At 43.0% G+C, this 19,421-nt stretch overlaps 1 protein-coding gene across 4 annotated transcripts in view; it reads right to left on the bottom strand.

The window, feature by feature from the left end:
• Window positions 1-2,776: 2,776 nt before the first annotated feature.
• Window positions 2,777-19,421, bottom strand: part of SASH1 (SAM and SH3 domain containing 1) — a 534,239-nt gene continuing 517,594 nt past the window's right edge. For all 4 annotated transcript variants that reach the window (XM_035108796.2, XM_035108791.2, XM_035108795.2 and 1 more), the window contains exons 14-20: window positions 18,531-18,700; window positions 16,050-16,259; window positions 12,513-12,663; window positions 10,653-10,766; window positions 7,022-8,106; window positions 6,010-6,141; window positions 2,777-3,235 (exon numbers count right to left, since the gene is read on the bottom strand). In XM_035108796.2, the coding sequence (XP_034964687.2) occupies window positions 2,975-3,235; window positions 6,010-6,141; window positions 7,022-8,106; window positions 10,653-10,766; window positions 12,513-12,663; window positions 16,050-16,259; window positions 18,531-18,700 (2,123 nt within the window). In that variant the 3' untranslated portion in view covers window positions 2,777-2,974. The remainder of the gene's footprint in view (window positions 3,236-6,009; window positions 6,142-7,021; window positions 8,107-10,652; window positions 10,767-12,512; window positions 12,664-16,049; window positions 16,260-18,530; window positions 18,701-19,421) is intronic.

The following is a 19,421-nucleotide window of genomic DNA, read 5'->3' as shown; positions in this document are numbered from 1 at the left end:
CTATATTACGTTTTTTACTGCGTGAAAATATTGTTGTAAAGCACACCCCTACCAAAAATGGTCTCCTGGGAATTAGCATTGTACATGACAGTCTTGGAGACAGACAATACATGTTGCCACCAAGGAATGTTTCTACTTTTAACTTGGTCTCCACGTGAATCAAGTGACATGTAATGTGAGAAATGACTGACCACTACAGACTGTTGCAGGTGCAAGGCACTTTTCTGGAGATGGTATAATTTGGGGGGGACAGTAATAGTGAGGGAGGAAGAATATGTTAAATCCTCTTTATATGAAGCAATCCTCACTTCCCATGCACCATGTGTTCTGTTTTGCCCATATTTATATCTATGCTGGTAGGAAGGGTCATATTAGTCTATTGCAAAATGTATTATGGTTGTTTTAAAATCCACAGGTTTAGTCTGTAAATCTACTTAAATAGAAAGTGGACCTGAAAGCAATGCGTCATTGTGTATGGATATTGGAAGTATTTACGGTACTTTTTAACTACATTGTCCATATTAAATGATTGGAGGGAGGACAGTTTTATCCATATTACATAGCCTAGCATACTAAGCTTAAATACTGGACATAATTCAGTTAAATTGAAGCACCCTGAAGTCCCTTTTCATTGCTTTAATGCTCTAGTTTCAAAGAGCTAACTTCAACTGGCTTGTGCTCATCATGTGGAAGCTAACCTATGCTGGTATCTTTCAGACCCATGGTATTAGGCCCAGAGTGCAAACCTTTTCAGAAAATGAAACTTTTTTGTGCGCTTCAACACTTTTAGAAGCTTGTTCCATGTGCTTCGATGGATGCACTTTTAAACAAGTTTATTTCAGATTAAAGCCTTAACAACTGCTTTTGTCCATTTGTTAAAGGGTTTACTTACTAACCTCCCCCAGCCCCCACCCTGGCCCCCACCCAAAACCCACATTCAGCTGTCTCACATTCTCTACAGCCATCCTGTTAAAGCATCTCTCTTCCCTGTGTCTCATCAAAGGAAAGAAAATCCAGAGCAGCTTTGGACACCTTAGTTTAAATTACTTTATCATGTTTTGCTTTTAGCTTTTAAAAAATACTGCAAAAAGTCAAAAACACTTTTGGGGAAGGCTGTCTGCCTTTGTGACCCAACTTTCCTCTTAAGGTTGAATGTGCTTTAAGAGGTTGATAAACTACTTTCTTTTCATAGGCAGGACAAAGCAAGTTAGAGAGGTGACGAGACTTGCGTAAAATTACAAAGCTTTGAACCAGATCTGAGTTTCCAATTCCATGCTGAGCTCATTACATCTTCCAGTTTACTTGCTGTTATTTATCCTGAAAAGCCTCTACAATTTTAGCTTGTTAATGGACACTAAAGAATAATCTGGATACATTAGAACTCAAGCTGAGCTTATTTGGTATATAAAATGTCTGGTCATGTACAAAAATAAACTTCATCTATATTCACAGAAGGGAGTAAGAGATTCTACACTGCATTGTTTAATAGTTTTAGAAAACAAGAACATGGTGAAGAAAGAACAAGCTGTTTCAGCATCCCAGGTGAACCTAAGTAGAGCCCTGCTGGATCAGACTAAAGGCTCATCTAGTTTAGCAGCCTGTTCTCACAGTGCCAACCAGATGGCTTTTATTCTACTGTAATTGTCATTTTAACACCCATTAAAAGAGGTATTATATTGACTTTTTGCAACAATGACAGCTTAAAGTTTGTTTGTTTTCCCCATCAATACAATGGAATGTGATTCTTGTTTTGGTACTGTGTGGAGACACACAATTTTGTTATCAGTTAATTTACTTCCCTGGATAACCTTTTGTTTTTCAGAGACCAATGTTTTCCACTGATATGGTCAGGATACCAAGTCAAAGCTGCAGCATTTCAACTGACAATATAATACAGAACACCAAATTGCAAGTAACATGAAAAACCTTTTTTTTAATAATAATTATATATGTACATACACAAGGCAAAATATCTTTTAGCCTTTTAGTAATACCAGCATATGAACTGCCATAAACAAGTTGTTAGCCTGAGAACCAAAATCTGACTTCAAAAAGAAAACTTTACAAAACAGATGTTACAATCTACAATAACAGCTATAAGACACAAACCTGTCAGGTGCCAGATAATAGTGTCAACAATGAAATGCCTCTGAAACATGAATGCTGTAAGTGAACTGCTCAAAAGCATTTTAAGGCAAATAAAAAGCTGAGTGCTAAAGAAGCAGTTATAAAAATGACTTTAATTCTATACAAATAAGGAAGGGATTTTCTGAGTTGGTCTTGGAAATTGCACTGGCATAAAAGGAGATCCACAATAAAACTAAATCCATTGAGGATCTTTGGCCTACATAGAGGCTCAGAAACCTGAAAAAAATCCACCAAACATAGGAAGGAGTAGTTTTATTTATTTATGTAAAACTAATTGGTGGAATGAAAAGGATAAACATAAAGCTACTATGAAGAGATGTAATGTTTAAGATTTTTACTTGTAAAAACATCCCCTGTGGTGTTGTTTGCTTAGGACTGTAGATCCATGATTTATCAATGAGCTGCACTTTAACAAATGAGCAGCCCCAAAGTACAGAGACCTAACTCTACTCCTTCAAGTTCCTGGGGCTTAAAAGTTGATGTAGAGTTTTTATAACTATCTCCTAGCAAATAGGAAGTTCCCTTTTTTGTAATGGACAAGTATATTCTTAAATGGGTTGAAGCCAGCCTCACAGTCATAAAGAAACTAACATAACTTCTTGTGCCTTTTCTTTAAGGAGTAATAGGAAAGCACCATTTCCCTCTCAAAACAACTTCTTATATTCTCCTTTGTGAATCGTTGACAGAGAAACACAAGGGCCTCAACGTCTTCCCAAAGACCTCCATTGCCTGATGCCAAAGAGCTGTCTGGAGAAATTAAAGATGAAATTGACACGGTAGGAAACTCTGGCTTTTCCAACTGGCAAATACTACATTTCAGAGTGTGTTATATTGTCTCTGGGTTGAGGGTACTGAGTAGTCTTGCTGCCGCCAAAAGCTTGCTTATGTGCCTCTCCTCTGTGATGCCAGCCTCATGAAGTGATGTTTTTGACAGAGAAGGCACTTTGCTTAGGTCATTGATTCCTGCAGTCATGAAGGCGCTTGAGTACATCGGAAGGCCAATAGAAACCAGCCAGTCGGCTATGGAAGTGATATGGCCGGGGGACACAGGTTTTCGACAGATTTCAGTGAGGCCTCCACTTGGAATCTGTAGCAAGAGAAAATGCAATATAACCAGCTGGTTGACTTTTTCTTTTCTTTTTTTTTAAAAAAGATACCTCTTGGAAGTAAGCACCATGTGATCTGTGATGATATATTGTGAAGCAGAAATCTGGGCATTTCTAAGCAGTCCTTTTTATGAGTCTTGCTCATTTATTAGCTTAGCAGTAACATTTACTAGATACTATCTTGCTTAGTCACCTCAAAATTGGGGTTCTGCAATGCCAGCTTTTCAACATTGCAATGTATCACCAGCCAAACATTGTGATCTGACAATATACCAGAATGGCGGAACAAGCTGCATTGGAGCTGGGCTGAAATTGCAACCAAGGGAGATGTGGTGGTTTCACTCAGTGCCTCGCGGGGCTAATGCAGTTTGTTCCTCCCACTGGGTTTGGAGGGAACAAGCTACTGATGTGAGCCGGGGGGGGGGGGGGGAGATCCCTCAAAGGCGCATGGCTGCCTCTGCCCAAGTGGGCGTGCTGCATCTTTACTCCCAGGGTGACTGACCACCCAGGAGGAAAGACGCAGCCCGTCTGCCCTGCCCCAGCAATTGCCAAGTGCATGGAGCCTGTCAGGCTCTGTTTGCAGGGCTGCCTCTGCCTGGCAGAGGTGGGCTACCTCTTTCTCCTGAAGAGGTGGCCCACCCGTGTGAGACAGAGGTGGGTGGCTTCTTTAGACTGCTCCGCTGAGGAGTGTGTGGCTGCAAAGCAGTTGACCAAGCCTCTCCCCGCAGCAGAGCAGTCTAAATATACCACCTGCTGGAGCTATGAGGGCCAGAGCAGCTGCTGTTTCATCTGCGATATACCGCCAGGTGAAGTAGCCATTGCACTCTGGCCTACTCAAAATACACATTTCCTTTCCTCCCCACCCCCCAATTTCTTTTCTGCTGCTACCTCAGTATTGATTTCCTCAATCAAAATCATGCAAGTTCACAAATACGGCTTCATTGGCGGCAGCAGCAACAACTATAACATACACTGTTTTAACTTGAATGCTCCTCTGGGTTTCCATATTTCATGGCCATCGCTTGTGGTGTTACTATTATAATCACTTTCTTACTGGCAGAAAAGCAGCAGTGTCTCATCAGCAATAGAAGCAGCACCAAAAATTCTTTGCATATGAAAAACTAAGAAGCCAAGGCTATACAGTGGTGCCTCACTAGACGAATGCCGTTAGACGATTTTTCCGCTATACAAATAGGTTTTGCGATCGGAGGTTGCCTCGCAATACGAGGTATTTTTCTATGGCCACCGCTTCGTCTTGCGAAGCATGGCCATAAAAACCTCCGATCACAAAACCTACAGGGCATTCCTCTAGCGAAAGGGGAACGAGCTGCAGTGCAGGAAGAAGGCAAAGGAAGATCAGCTGAGAGGCGCTGACAGCTCATTCCCCTTTGTGTTCTGCTGGTCTCTGCCGGTGAGGGGCAACCAGCAGAGAGCAGTGGAACACAAAGGCTGTAGTGCGGGAAGAAGGGGGGGGGACAAGTGGATTCTCCCCCCCCCTGCCGCCTGGGGGGGGAAGCGGAGGATCCTCCGCTCCCCCCCACCGCCGGACACTGCGGGGATGGGACGAGGCTTCTCCAGCTTCGTCCGATCCTGGGCAGTGTGTGGTGGGGGAAAGCGGAGGATCCTCCGCTCCCCCCCCCACCGCCCGACACTGCGGGGATGGGACGAGGCTGGAGAAGCCTCGTCCGATCCCGGGCAGTGTGTGTGTGTGGGGGGGGGAAGCTGAGGATCCCCTGCTCCCACCCACCGCCTGACACTGCGAGGATGGGACGAGGCTTCTCCAGCCTCGTCCGATCCCCGGGCAGTGTGGGGGGGAAGCGGAGGATCCTGCGCTCCCCCCACGCCCAACAGGGGCTTGCTAGGCGCCGTTGGAACGGCGGCTAGCAAGCCTACTTTTGCGGGGGGCTGCTAAACACCCCCGCATCAGTGCGCTTTGGCTCCGGGTGAAGGGGCTGAAGCGCGCCGATGCGGGGGCGGTTTTGCCGGCTGCATTCCCCTTGCCAAGGGGAACACAGCCTGCAAAACACCCCCGCACCGGCGGATCTGCGGGCGGGGGGAGGGAAGAATGGAGGATCCGATGGTCCTCCGTTCTTCCCTCCCGCCGCCCGACAGAGCTCCGTGCCTGGGGTGCGGGGCGAGAGGCGGGGGAAGTCTTTCTCCCGCCGCCGCATCTCGCCAGCCTCCCCAGACACGGAGCGCAACTTCGGAGGTCTCCGAAGTTGTGCTCCGTGCCTGGGGTGCGGGGCGAGAGGCGGGGGAAGACCTTCCCCCGCCGCCGCTTCTTGCTGTGAAAAGCCGGCATGGGGCTTGGCAGCGGTGGGGGAAAGGCGCAGGATCGGTTCCTTCACCTTTCCCCCACCCTGCCCGACAGAGCCGGATCCGACGAAGCTTCTGAAGCTTCGTCCGATCCGGCTCTGTCGTTGGCAGCAGCGGCGCTTGCTCTCTTGGCTCGAGAGCAAGCGCCGCTGCCGCCACCAGTTTCCCCAGAGCCCATAGGAACGCATTAATTGATTTTTAATGCATTCCTATGGGAAACGGTGCCTCGCTAGACGAAGTTTTCGTAGGACGAATTGAGTCCTGGAACAAATTAATTTCGTCTAGCGAGGCACCACTGTAATCTTAATTTGTTTTTCTTTTTAAATGGAGATCATTCACAAATAGTTTCTGCAATCAGACATGCTAAAGCCCCAGAACTCCATGTTGTTTAGCTTTATTTTCCCATTTCCTGGAACTTGATCACTGAATGTAGACTTACCGCCATGCGGTGTTGCTTCCTCAGCTGCTTCACCCGAATTTGGTCCAGGTTTGTAGCAACATCCTTTTCAGCGTGCTCTAAGTCTTCAGAGTACCTTTGTACCAAAAGTTCAGGAATCCCACAGCGGCCATGCTGCACCCAGAGATGAGTGATAAAAGGGGGTGGGTCAAGTTAATGTGTCTCTTCACATAATAACAACAAAATGGTTGGCCCCTTTGCATTAATAAACTACAATAGGTTTTAATGTGTTCTTTCTTCAGTTTCACAGAAAATTACCTTTGTGAAATTTGTTCATTTACTTCAATAATTTGTACAGAGGAGGTTGTGAGTCTTGAATCTCATATATATATTCCTTAAAAAGGTTTATTAAAGTTATTGGGAAAGTATAACTTTACATGCTACTTTGTTTGAGAACTATGGCTGATAACTCAGAAAAGTGCTCTCTGAAGTCAACCACTTTAAAAGACCTCTTGAGTTCTACATTATTAAGTCTAAATTTAATAAAACTGAAATACCCTTAACTTTTGGTTGGCTGTGCCCAAGTCAAATAATGGACAAATGAACATTTCAAGCCTTGTTGCCACATGGCAGAGGTTGCTTTTTATATGCTACAAGCATTGATACTGACATTATTCAGTAATTTATTATATAATGTTGCAGAGCTGAGAGCTGTAAGGGCCAATGTGCATATGACCACCATAGGGAGACTACTTCAAATACTGAATTGTTTTACATGCAGTGGCTCACCACATGGATGAAACAAGCACGTAAAATGAAAAGTGAATTGTTAAATGGCAAATCTGCATGGTATACACATGGAGCCATTTGAGATTGCTTCACACTGTGTCTGAAATGTATGAAAAGTTTTAAGAATGTTTAGTCTAACATATCTTTCATTTTAATTGCCAGTTTAAGGCCCATTTTTAAGGAACAGCTCCAACACTCAAGTGGGGAAGGAAAACAATGCAAAATATGAACAGATTAAACATTTCTCAGCCTCCTCACACTGTACCTTGTCAGAATATGGGTCTTCTGTGAGATCAATATCTTCAGATTGCAGCTTGTTTTCTATCAACATTTCCAGATCCAGTCCTCTATTAGAAGAGATTTTTCTCACCGACAAAGGATCAAGTTTTAGCACATGTTGCTGGACAGTAGCAGTCTCTGGAAGATCTGAAAACCAAGGAGGTCGTACGCCCGAAGGACTACTGGGCTCCTGCCCAGGAGATGATCTACACACGGTCAGTAGATGGGAATCGGAGGACACAGGCTGGAGGCTCTTTTTCGCTGGCAAGGATGGCACATCTGGACAAGAAATGGCTGATGGGAGGTGACAATGTCCATTAGAAAGGCGTTCTCTGCTTTTTTTGGCGGGGACTGGTGGTGGCTGTGAAGATGTTTTTGGCTGTACTCTTGCCTCACCCGTGCCCTTCTGATGAGCTTCCTTGGGGAAGGGAGAATGATCGGCCCTTCCAAGATCATGCGTGGTCTTTTTGAAGTTTTCAAAAGTAGTCCAAGTTACACCACGTGAAAGTGAAGATGAATGAACTCCACAATTCTGAGGCAGAAACAGTGGAAATGTTTCACTAGAAGGAATGGTTGCAGACAAGTGCAGTTCCTTTGCTTTCCCATTAAGAGAATCAACACCTGCTTTGCTCTGCTCAGCCATCAACTGTTCTGCCATGTGCATACCTCCAGAGCCAGTTGGCATGTTTGTTAAATCCAGTACGCCTTGAGGGAAAACATCCAGCTTCTTTGCAGAGTCGGGGCCAGCTTCTCCATGAAGGTCGCCAAGAGAATGAGATCTTGGCCACATGTGAACCTTCTGACCACTTTCTAGAGTCTCACAGCTCCGACAGATACCAACTGGTAAACTTCTGCGGTTGTTCTTGAGGATGACGACTGCTGGGGGCTTGAGGCAGCTTTTCAGAACAGGATTTGTACAAGTGAACTGTGTCTTCTCTCCTTGCTGGGGGACATCTATTGATTTAGTTAGGGGCAGGGTTGGATAATTTGCCCGTGGATTTCTGTGGAAATCTTTAAAACTGTATTCAGAAGCCAACTTTGAGGGTAAGAGACAAGGCTTTCGAGTTTTAGCTGAAACAAAAAGAGGAAAAACATTTATGACTTGTGCATGTAATGTGCAAAAGAAAAGTTTAAATATATCATTTCTACTGGATTTTGCTGTACAAATAACAAAATAGAACATGAGAAAAAACTAAACCAAACCAAGACTAGCATGGGATGTTTACACTGGCCTGTGATCCTTTGTTAAGATAACTTGTTATGAGGACTCTGTTTAAAATATGTATTTCATTGATTTTCTATCAACAGAAAACCAAACCAAACAATAGTGGTATGCTGCCTTGTCATTTGCTTAAATTAAATGCAATGTCACACTGTATTTCAACTTATTTATAATACCAACATGTGTCACTGGTCAAGGAAGCAGAATTGATATCATAAGTAATAAACATAAACAATGTTGTCTCAGACTTGACCTCTAACCACTCTCCTGTGCTGAGTTAGCTTCATTATAAGGTCTCTTAGCCCAGAAGTAAAATATGGGCTACAAACCTGATTTTTATTTGCAAAGTATTTTCTTGAGTTTGTTTTCTGTGTCATAATTTATTTCATCTTCATTTATTCATGTGACTTCAGTTCAGAAAATAGGTTTTTCCTGGATCATCTGAAGTCTGTCTACATTAATCCTATAATGAGGGAACCTTGTGGAGCCCAAGGACCCTAGAGGTAAGAATACAGTACCTTTCTCTCCTACAAAGTTGAAGTTAGTTTGTTAAAGGAACTGATGTTTCATTCAATGCATGTACAATTTAGAGCTTTATCTTCAAAATGCTAAACTTTGGCACTGAATAATACACAGTTGACTGCTTTGAATCTGCATAGAATTCACATTCACTGCAGAACACAATGTCTCTTCAGATGTCTCAAAGCACAAGCAGAAAGAAAAACTTTAATCTAAAATAGAACACTGCACCTCCCTTGTTTTTTTTTCTTGCTATGCAGAAAGCTTTAGAAGCTGGTGGTGAAGAAGAAAGTGGATGATATTTCCTAACAGTAAATGGCTGTTTTCAAAGGTTTCCATCTAGGCTCCCAACAGCTTTCTCATTGAAAAAGCCTGCACTCATTACAAAATGTTAGCATTAAAGAGCAGAGAATGGGAGAAGCTTGTATGATGGCAAAATCAACTGGTTTATTCCTTCCTGGTGTTACATGTCCATATTTGCAATATTGTGTGGCAGCCTCATGGAGCCCCACGTAAGTTGGCCTCTTGAGTAAGGCACCACTCAGAAATGGGGCTTACTTAAGTATGCTGTTGCATGGGAGACCTGCTTACAAGGAAGTGTCTAATATGGATTTTACAAGGAGGTTGTGGCAAAGGACATATCACTGTTGAGGGAAAATCAACTTTTGATATCAGAAAGATGTCCAGGATTTTGTTAGGGTTCCTCCAGATTTAAAACAAACCCTAGTATTCATGGCACATGAGTTCACCAATGTCTGCTCGTTGCTTGAGGAGTACAGCAGTCCTTAGAAAAGAGTCAGAGACTCCATGGCAGGCCCCCTCCCTCATATTACTTCACACTGCTTCAGAAGCAGTGCTTATCATGGCAAGCAATTCAGCTGCAAAGTTCCAATATATCAATCACCATTGTACCTGTGCACCATGCCTGCACTCCTACATAACATCCACAGGAGTCAGAAAACTTCATCCTGAATTTATAGCAGGAGTGACATGAAAAGAGTGTGAAAATTGGTCATCATCTGGTAACAAGGAGTTGGAAGAAATGAAAAAATAAACTGAACTTGGGTACCAGGATGCAAGGAGGACTGCTGTCCTTCTGCAAAGAAGCAACTCTATATAAATCTTTATTACAGAGGCTGGGAATATTTTTGTGTAACGTGTCTCTTCCAGCTGCTACTCTCCACTGGAGAGAAGCTTATATGGGTCTCAGCTTTCTTCTGAGAGCTCATGACTGCTTCAAATAGAGGGGGATTTAATCTGAACTGCGGCACTGAGGGAGAATAGTAAAGGCCTGGCCTCAAGCCCAGTTTGAGGGACCCCCCCCAAACACTATTTAATGTTAAGAGAGGTATATGAGCAAAGGCAGATGCAGCATGCATAAGGAGTGAAATAGTGACAATCAATACAAAAACAGAATCTTTGATCATAAATGTTCTTCAGTCCTTGTAAGTGTGTGAGCTAGTTCCTCATTTACAGCACTTCCTTGTTATGCTTTTGTATCACAGAAGTAAATGTCCTCCAGCAAATAAAATGAGTGTGGCATCATACTGATCTGGAGGCAGTGCTCTTTATTCTCTCTCTTGACATGAAAAAGCAGTAATATGAAAGATAATGCTGAAAAACACTGCTGGGAGGGAAGCACATTTTGCTCACTGCCTTGAAACTGTGCCTTGACTTAAAATGTAAGATTCACTAAATAAGTATGTAGGGATGGGAAAACTAGGCCACACACAAGTCCGTCGTTAAATTATAGAGAGCAAAAGCAGAGCCAAAGAGTTTGCATAATTGCTTTTCTCAGCCACAAGAGTGTCCTTTGGCCCCTTAAAATCTAACAAATTTGGCATGCTTTTTGATATGGATATAGATCAATTGTTACCATTCTCCAGGTTTTCACTGCTTTCATAGCAGCCTGAATCCCGGGGAGAACATCCACTTAAGCCCTGACCATCTATGAGGAGTTTCTCCTGAGAACCTGACTGGTCACTGTTACCTGGAGTAGAGAAAGGAAAGAGAGGAAGTGAGAAAGCATAACTTACACAAAGAACAGTGCTAATAACCTCACTTCTGTCCTACCAAAATACCCAGCAGCATACTAAAAGGACATCCTTTAATAAGAGCCATGAGTCGTTTTCCGCATCAGATAATGCAGGAGTACTGCTGCCCTGAGAGGACATAGTGGAAGAAGGGAGTGGGGTGAGAGTCGATTACTGGGAATATTACATACAGTAGTTTTTAAGTTGCACCCACTAGGAATTTATACAGAAGTTGCAGCAATTTAATGCGCTAGGCAGCTGATCACATGGTTATAATGGGATGGACCTAACCTGCACCTGCAGATCTGACTAAAACAGTTGTGTGTGTTTTATTATGTTTTCAGTATTTTTTTTTCAAATTTAAATCAAAGTAAAATCCAGAATTCACAAGCAACCCTTGAACTATACGCCATATAGTTTCTTGGGCTTTACACCCTGACACAGCATATCCAGGAAACAAAGACCGGGGGGGGGGGGGGAGATGTGCTGCTTCTGCTGAAGTTGTAGAGGGAAGGGGGGTGGAGTATGCTTTGGAATCTGTTGGGAAGAGCCAAGATAACTATTTGAGTTGGAAGATAATTTCAGAGCTTCATTATAGGTGATCTTTACAAGCCTCCCACAGCTTATACCCAAGCCTAAGTTTGAAGTTATGAGTAGTTTCACCTGTGTTTATATGGAAATTCATCTGCCCTCAATGGCACTTATTCCCTAGTAAACATAATGGTCCTTCCGTATTGTCAAGTACCTCTACACAACCTTGACTTTTTCTTACAAAAAGCTGTTATTTACATGATCTCCTAAACTCGTTTCTTATTTTGTCTTGAACTGCTATCAGGCTTCCTCTTGTGTAGTGTTCTCCAACTTGGTGCCCTGCAGATGTTTTAGACTACATCTCCATCACCCTCACCCACCCAGTCCAACTCTTCTGGAAGATACCAGGTTGGAGAATCCTGCTGTGGTGGAATTGGCTGCTGCTAGAAAAGGTTAAAAAGTAGCAGTAATTTACAAAACCCTTCTAATGAAATTTGCAGTTTCTGATATTTCCATTGAAATCCAGATTTCTAGATGACTTAATTCACATTTTCATTATAAACTATGTAAATTATAGCTGGCAAAGTTAGAAGGAAAATAATGAGTCATTACTAATATGAAATTACCATATTTTTCCGTGTATAAGACTAGGTTTCCCCCCTTAAAAATAATGTCCAGAATTTGGGGGCGTCTTCTACATGGGGGCCATCTCCCCCCAAATAGGGGGCATCTTATATATGGGGGTGTCTTATAGACGGAAAAATACGGTACTCTACAAATGAAATCACTATCATAGATGTCTTGCCCTTACAATTTGGTCTTGCTAAAATGTTGTAATTCAGAGTTGGAAGACGGGATGGATCCTGAAAAAAGCATGTAGTAACTAGGCTGGTGGCAGCTGGGTTGTGGCCTGGAAGGCTGAGGCAGAAGGAATAATTGCCTCTCCCTGTCTGGGGAGGAGGGTCCTTCCTTTTCCCTCGGTTCCCCCTGCTACAGCCAAAACCATTCAAGCAAGGAGAGCCTTTTCAAAGGGTGGGATGTTGCTGGGGAAAGAGGAGGTGGGACGTGAACTTCTACAAGCCATGTTGTGTACACTTTTCTTTGGATCCAACCCCTAAGTGGTTACAAATCCTTAGCTGTGCATTACAGAAGAAATTCAAAGCCTCACTCACTATCATATTCCTGTAGCAGTTCAACTGCTGTCAGAAGAACAGCTCTATGCTGTGGGTCCCGTATGTTGAGCTCATCCAAGTCTTCTTCCTCTAGGAGCTTGAAAGTGTCCAGGTCTTCATAGCCATTGAATAAAAAGGTGGGCATGTGCTCCTGTGGCAAAGGAAGAGAACAGTTGTGGCACATAAGAAGGAAACAGCAGTGCGGAACTACTCAAAACAAGATGCCACTTTCCATGCCATCCATACATTTTCCACCTTTCTGATCAGTGATTACAGGTGGTTATTTATACTGACTGCAGGTAACATAAAAAAATCACTCAAGTAACTCCGTACCCACTAGATACAATAAAGATTGTATGTAGTATTACAGTTAGACCTCAGACAGTACAAAGTTCTACTGGCAACTGGTTCTGTATGTTATGGGCACCCAGTGTAGTGCCTGCTGTTGCACATGTGTCTGCAGAGGTCTTTCTTGGTTTTTGGTTGCCACAGGGTCCTGTCCCTGCTGCTGAAATTAGACTTGAAAAGAAGCCTTCTTGCGCAGAGGTGATTTTGGGTGTGGGTGCTTGCAACAGTTTTTCTGGTTTGTAAATGTGCTCAGGTGCATCAAAAGTCTGGCAACCCCTGAATTACGTGATTCTTTGTTAAGAACATAGATGTTGTCATCCATAATGGTAGCTAACTACTCTACATCAAAGTGTGCAATGCAGAAATCTATGCCTGATTTAAATATTAAATTGGTTGAACTACTGGTGGGGAAAGATTACTGCCAACACACAACACCAGTGCTTAAAAGCTTTTTTTTGCATGCCAATACAGTCAAACCTCTGTTCCCGAATGGCTGTGTGCTCAAACACTTTGGCTCCCGAACGCCCAAAACCCAGAAGTAAACGCTCTGGTTTTCGGAAGCCGAATGTCTGACGCAGCTTCCGCTTGAGTGCAGGAAGCTCCTGCAACCAATCGGAAGCTGTGCCTTGGTTATCAAACGTTTTGGAAGCTGAACGGGCTTCCGGAAGGGAATATGTTCGGCAACCGAGGTTTGACTGTACATTACCAGGCCAAGTTCAAGGTTCTTAACTTTTGGTCTGTTATGTCATTTAATCTAACCTTCTCATATCTATGATTAATGTACAGACACATAGTGTTAAAGAGAGTAAGTGAGCCTTGCAACCACCAATCAGGTAGTGGTACAGAAAGGATGGTTCAAAAGCCATTTGTTCTTTTATTCAGTCCCTTTTTATGTTTAAGCTAGCTTTGAAACAGTAGGCGATCACAGCTGCTGTCAATGATGCTCCAAAAAGATAAGTAACAAATGGATCTTGGAAATTTACTAGCACCACATTTATAAAATCACAGATAATTGCAGGATAATTTCCCCTTTCCAGCCCAGCATAGGTTCAACAAAACAAGAAAAGGAAACTATTTTTAAAATATAGGAACAATCTATTTAAAATGAATAAGAATCATAAGATTTAACGGCAAGACATAATACCTTGGGAAGAAAGCAGATTTATCCACCCGCCCTCATGCCATCATATATGCATGTTAGCTGAGAAAAGTAATGATTTTAAGCTTGCAGATGCCTCAGAGGGGTCTGAGGGTTGTTGTTTTTTCAAAAAAAAAGACAAGGGTAGCATTATATTCAAAAATAACCCATGTTAAACTTTCAGAAAGTAAGAAAAAAACTTTGCAACCCTTTCTCTCCTGCTTCAAGCTTCAGTTTGTGACTCGATAAATTATGTAACAAGCAAGAAATGGAAGAGATGTTGTATAACAAGAGTAGTGATTACTTTGGATTTCAGGGAGTGACGCCTTCTGGGGATGGTTGTGGGAAGCAGGGGTAGGGAAGGGCAAGCTTGAACATTTTCAACTTGAGGTTGTTTTCAGTTAGAAAACACAGTTGTGGCTCCAGAGTAACAGGGTATGTTTTAGTGAACATACATTCATATGGCCATTGCTTATTGCTCAAGCACTGAATCTTCATTGCTGAGGACAGGTGCTCTAATAATAAGTATTGTGCTCGACAGGAGCTCAACTGTTAGGAGGTGCTCTGTTCAAATAGCTTGATTAGCTGCACAGTATGCAAAAGGCTTTTGGGGTAAGGTAACAGGGTCCACAAATGAGTTCACCATTTGTTCTACCCTGATTGATTGCATTCCCAACAAGTGTTGGGTTGCTGTTGCCTTGGCTCCCAATTCCAGACCCTGGAATTCATCTTAGAGGAGGCCTCCTACCTATTCTCTCCTTAAAGCAGTTAAGATTTCAAGACCTTCTGAACTCTCACTACTTGGTCGATCTTTGTCTTGCCCAACACTTCATCCTTCTCTATAGCCAGAATTTCAGTTATAACCAGACCATATCTTGGTTCTGTCCAAAGCTGGACTTCCAGTGTAGCCTGCCTCATTTGAGAACTAGTCCTGAGTAGAAAGCCTTTTTAGCTGGATAGGCCAAGTTTTTACTGGCTGCTGTTGTTTTTACAGACCCTTAGTGGCTTTAAATAATGAAGAGAAAGGTTTCCCAGGCCAGTTAAACAGGTACAGTTTGTATCAATAAAGGGATAAAGTTATCATCACAATATCATAACATGATCCTGTGCATGGCAGCCATGAAAACAAAACAGTATTATTTTTTTACTCGTGATATAAAAACTCAACAGTTTAGAATATATTCACATAGAAAAGAAATTATGGGATCAGAGAATGTCTACGGAATCTATTAGCCCTCTAACAAGGTTCCTGCTGAATTCAGAATCCCATCTTCTTAAATCAGCTTGCTAAAAAAAAGGGGGGGGAGCCACTTCCCTTTAACAGCAGAGTAGGAAGGATAAACAGCAGGCAGAATGTCTTATTTCCAGCCTGCCTGATTGAGCATCAAGCAATACAAAATAAAAGTCCACTTAATAAATAAAATGCAAACACTTTGGGCTGGTGTGGTAGGGTGGTTTTGCTGTTAGGAGGCAGCTCAACAGCTGTGCTCTACTATATTAGCTGCTTCTGTTCGGTAATGCTGCTTTTGCTAAACATCACCTTGTAGGACTACTGAACAAATCAAATAAAACAGTTACACAGCAGACAATTTTCCTATATATGCCAGCTGTTTCCTCTTCTGGAGAGCTAATTGTACTTCACCTGAAGTAACCAGGGAGAAAAATGGGAAGAGGACTTAGCCTTCAAAACTGATGATGTCTCTTGTGCTGGCCCAATCAGTTTACTCCCCACTGCCTGCCCAGCTTCCTAGCTAAAGAACACACTATATGTTTAAATCTCAAGAAACTTGGGGTTTCAACTTGCTCTCACTTTCAACTATGAATGCCTTATAATCTGAGAAACGACCAAATCTTTAAACAAGGGAATTCCACAATGCCACATAGATCTTGCAAATGAAATCATGTCTTGATTCCTCACACATTATTTTAAATGCTGGGATACAGAAGTGCATATGATTTTAAGGCTGTGAATTTAGTCCTATTTATTGTATAGATATGGAGTTGAAGTGCTTGTAGAAGAGTAAAGTAAGTATAAGACAATTACAGCCCACCTTTAAGTTGATGCGATCTAGGAGATCCTCAACAGATTTGGGCTGAGGTGGTCTGCCTTTCCGTCGCCTTCTTGTAGGCCTTTTAGGCTTCTCTTCCTCTTCATGTAACACATCCACATAGATGAACTTGAAGGTACCCACTTTGTTGTTCAAAAGGCCCATCCAGGTACCCATAGGTGGTTTGCTGATTATATCAATTATATCGCCCTTCTGTATATGAGAGAAGCAGAATACATCTACCTGAAGGCTCCATAGTTACTTGCAAATTACTAGATCAATGTTTACTGTATCATAAAGGAATGCATGTTTTATTGCATGCAGACTTAAATAGAAAAAGGGGTGGGATCTTTATCAACAGAAGGATCTAGCTGACCAGGTTTCTTTTTTAAAATGACAATCCAGAACTCATTTCCCAACTCTGTAATACAGGTAACTTGCTTAATATGTGAGGGTTTGGTTCTGGGGGTCCACGCATACCGCACAGTGGTACCTTGACTTACGAAGACGATCCGTTCCGCGGCGCTCTTCGTAAGTCAAAGTCTTCAGTTGTCGAAGCGCCCGTTCTGCGCATACGCAAAGCGTGATTTCGCGCTTCTGCTCATGCGCCGACCGCGCACACCAGTTCTGGGTTTGTCGACTTTGGAAATCGAAACCTATGGATGTCGAGTTGTTCGGATGCCAAGGTACCACTGTATATGCAAAAATGTATAAAGCCAGGAACTTCCAGAATTGGGCCCCCTGCAAGGTGGAATGCTGCTTACCCAAACTTTCGGAAGGCTGTGCATCCCAGAGCCCTTGCTCAAGCCCAACAAGCATTTGTCCAGCTTTGGAAAGGTGGCAGGAGGGCTCTGGCAGGGTCCTTCCCAAAGCCCAAGAAGCACTTCCCGGCTCTGGGAAGGAAGTAGGAGGTGCTCTAGGAACCTGCCAGAACCCTCACACCTCCTCCTCAAAGCCTGGCACCTTTGCACAAGGGCTCTGGGAGGCTGCCAGAGCCTTCACACTGCCTTCCCTAAGCCGGGTAAGCCTACAATCACAGCTTGGCGCAGGTGGGTGGAAATAAATAAATGGAGAGTGGGTTTCTTCTGCTCTTTATTTCCCCCCACCTGTGCAAAGCTGTGATTGTGTAAGTTAAATAAATGTAAAATGTGAGTTACCAGTGTTCTAAACTAAGTACGGTATATAAAACAAAAACTTTTTCTTGTCCCACCCTTTTAAAAAGGGTTCACCTATGCAAAAGTTTTTGAAAACTGCATGCACAACTCTTCTTGACTACAATGTTCTTCTAATTGCCCGATGCAAGGGATAAATCTATGAAAATCTTTTGCTGATTTGTCATATCCACAAGTAGAGCAGAAATGAATTCATAGCATACATTTCCAGTTCTGTGATAATTAACTTTTTTCCAGCTCGCTGCTCATCTTTCTTCCTCTCTAGTGGGCCTCTCTAGTAAATTTCCTTTTTTAAAAAAAAATACACAGCATATTCATTTATTATTTACATTTCTACTATTTCTGAGGCAGAGATATAGCTTACAATTATCCACACACACACACCAAAAAAACCCCACCCATAACAACAAACATAAAATAGAATGAATACAAGGTTGCAGTTTGGCTCCACAACCATTTATACAGCAGCAGAACACAGCTATTATGTTGTCTATGGGAAAAGGAAAAGGATGATATTCATCATATTCCTAAAAGTGGAACTGACAACATATTCCATATTCCAAAAAATGGAACTGACAACCAACAAATTCCCAGAGGGTCACCTACTACCTTAGAGAGGGCAAAAGACCACTTGCTGGGGTACTACAGCAGATATGAAGTCAATGCAAGCACTTCGGTCTGTTCCTAGAACATAGCTGCCAAGTCTCCCACTGAAAAATGCAGGATCAGCAGTGGCACGGCACCAGAAGTCGCTTCTACGCATGTCCAGCGGAAATCGGGCGCCGTTGGCACCGGAGGTTGCTTCTACGCATGTCCGGATATGCGTAGAAACAACTTCCGGTGCTGCTCTACCCGATTTCCGGTGCCCAGGCATGGGCAGAGTGGCACCGGAAGTCACTTCTACACATGTCCGGACTTGCGTAGAAGCGACTTCCAGTGCTGCGCTACCCATGTCTGGGCACTGGAAATCGGGCGGCGCCAGGACTCAAAATGGAGCCTCCCTGGCAGGTAGGAAATCGGGGGGATTTACGGGATTTTCCCAATCCTGGCTGCCAGCGGGAAATGGTTTAAAATATGGGGGTTTCCCGCGAAAAACAGGAGATTTGGCAGCTATGTCCCAGAAACTCACAGAAAACCAGCGCTGTTCTCTGGATACAAGGGCTACATGTTCTCCATCTGGTGACAGCAATATTACTGAGGAGTATGTGATTCTGACAATAGGGCATGCCCAAGGTATTAATAATTCCAGCTTGTAAAAGATACCTATGAACACTCCCTGGATTCAAATATGGATTTATTCCAGAAAGAGTACCTTGAGTTTCAGGGAATCTGTATCATAGGGGCTGGGGGTAAAATCAGTGTGAACCCTGGCCCGGCCACAAAATGGTCCTCTGTATGGTAGTTCTTCATCATCACCATCTTCAGACTTGACACTCTCTCTGTTGCTGGCTGAGGAGTCTGTTGTGCTTACAGTTTGTCCACCTGTTTGTGATCAATAAAAAGGGAAGAGTTTACCCCCCACAAAACCCAACTATAAAATACACTGAAAAACATGATAGAAGAACTCATCTGATATTTATTTCCAGCAAGATTATGGCAGCAAACAGCAGGTTCTGAGCCTCTCTTGGATATTTAGGGCACTTTTAAAAACATTTACCAGCTCCCTAGGAATCTACCTGCTGCAGCACTTTCTTGGAATAGCTTGGCACAGAATCTTACAGCACATGCTGAAACACTGGAGGCCACACAGTCCCTGTCCACTGTTTAATCTAGAAGCCCAGGCTTCAGCTGAGTGCTCAATAGTGCTGGGCTGATTTTAACTGAAAGGATCCCCCGTACCTAAAACAAAGATATATAAAGAAAGGATGAGAAAATCTTCTTTCCTAAAGACTTGCCCAAGCATTAACTTTTTGCTGCAAAGTCTAGTATTTTTTTTTACTCCTCATTAAGTGAGAATACCTCACTTTTCACGAAAAATGTTGGAAAGCATTGATTTTTATGTACTACCAAGCACTGCTCGGTGGGAAAACTAACCATTCATTTGAGCCATGCACTGGATAATCACAGGCTCAATTCTCACTACCTCAAGCAAAACAATTTCTTTGAGTCTGACAAGTCTGCAGGTGAAAATACCCCAGGAATATTGGTGCACATGCTGTCTGTCTGCCCAAGATAAGAGCCGAAGTACTGCTGTTCTAAGAAC

This window comes from Zootoca vivipara, chromosome 3 (genome assembly GCF_963506605.1).
Source record: "Zootoca vivipara chromosome 3, rZooViv1.1, whole genome shotgun sequence".
NCBI classification, from domain to species: domain Eukaryota; kingdom Metazoa; phylum Chordata; class Lepidosauria; order Squamata; family Lacertidae; genus Zootoca; species Zootoca vivipara.
Note: the sequence above shows the minus strand (reverse complement) of the source record. Positions and strands in the feature narration are given on the sequence as shown.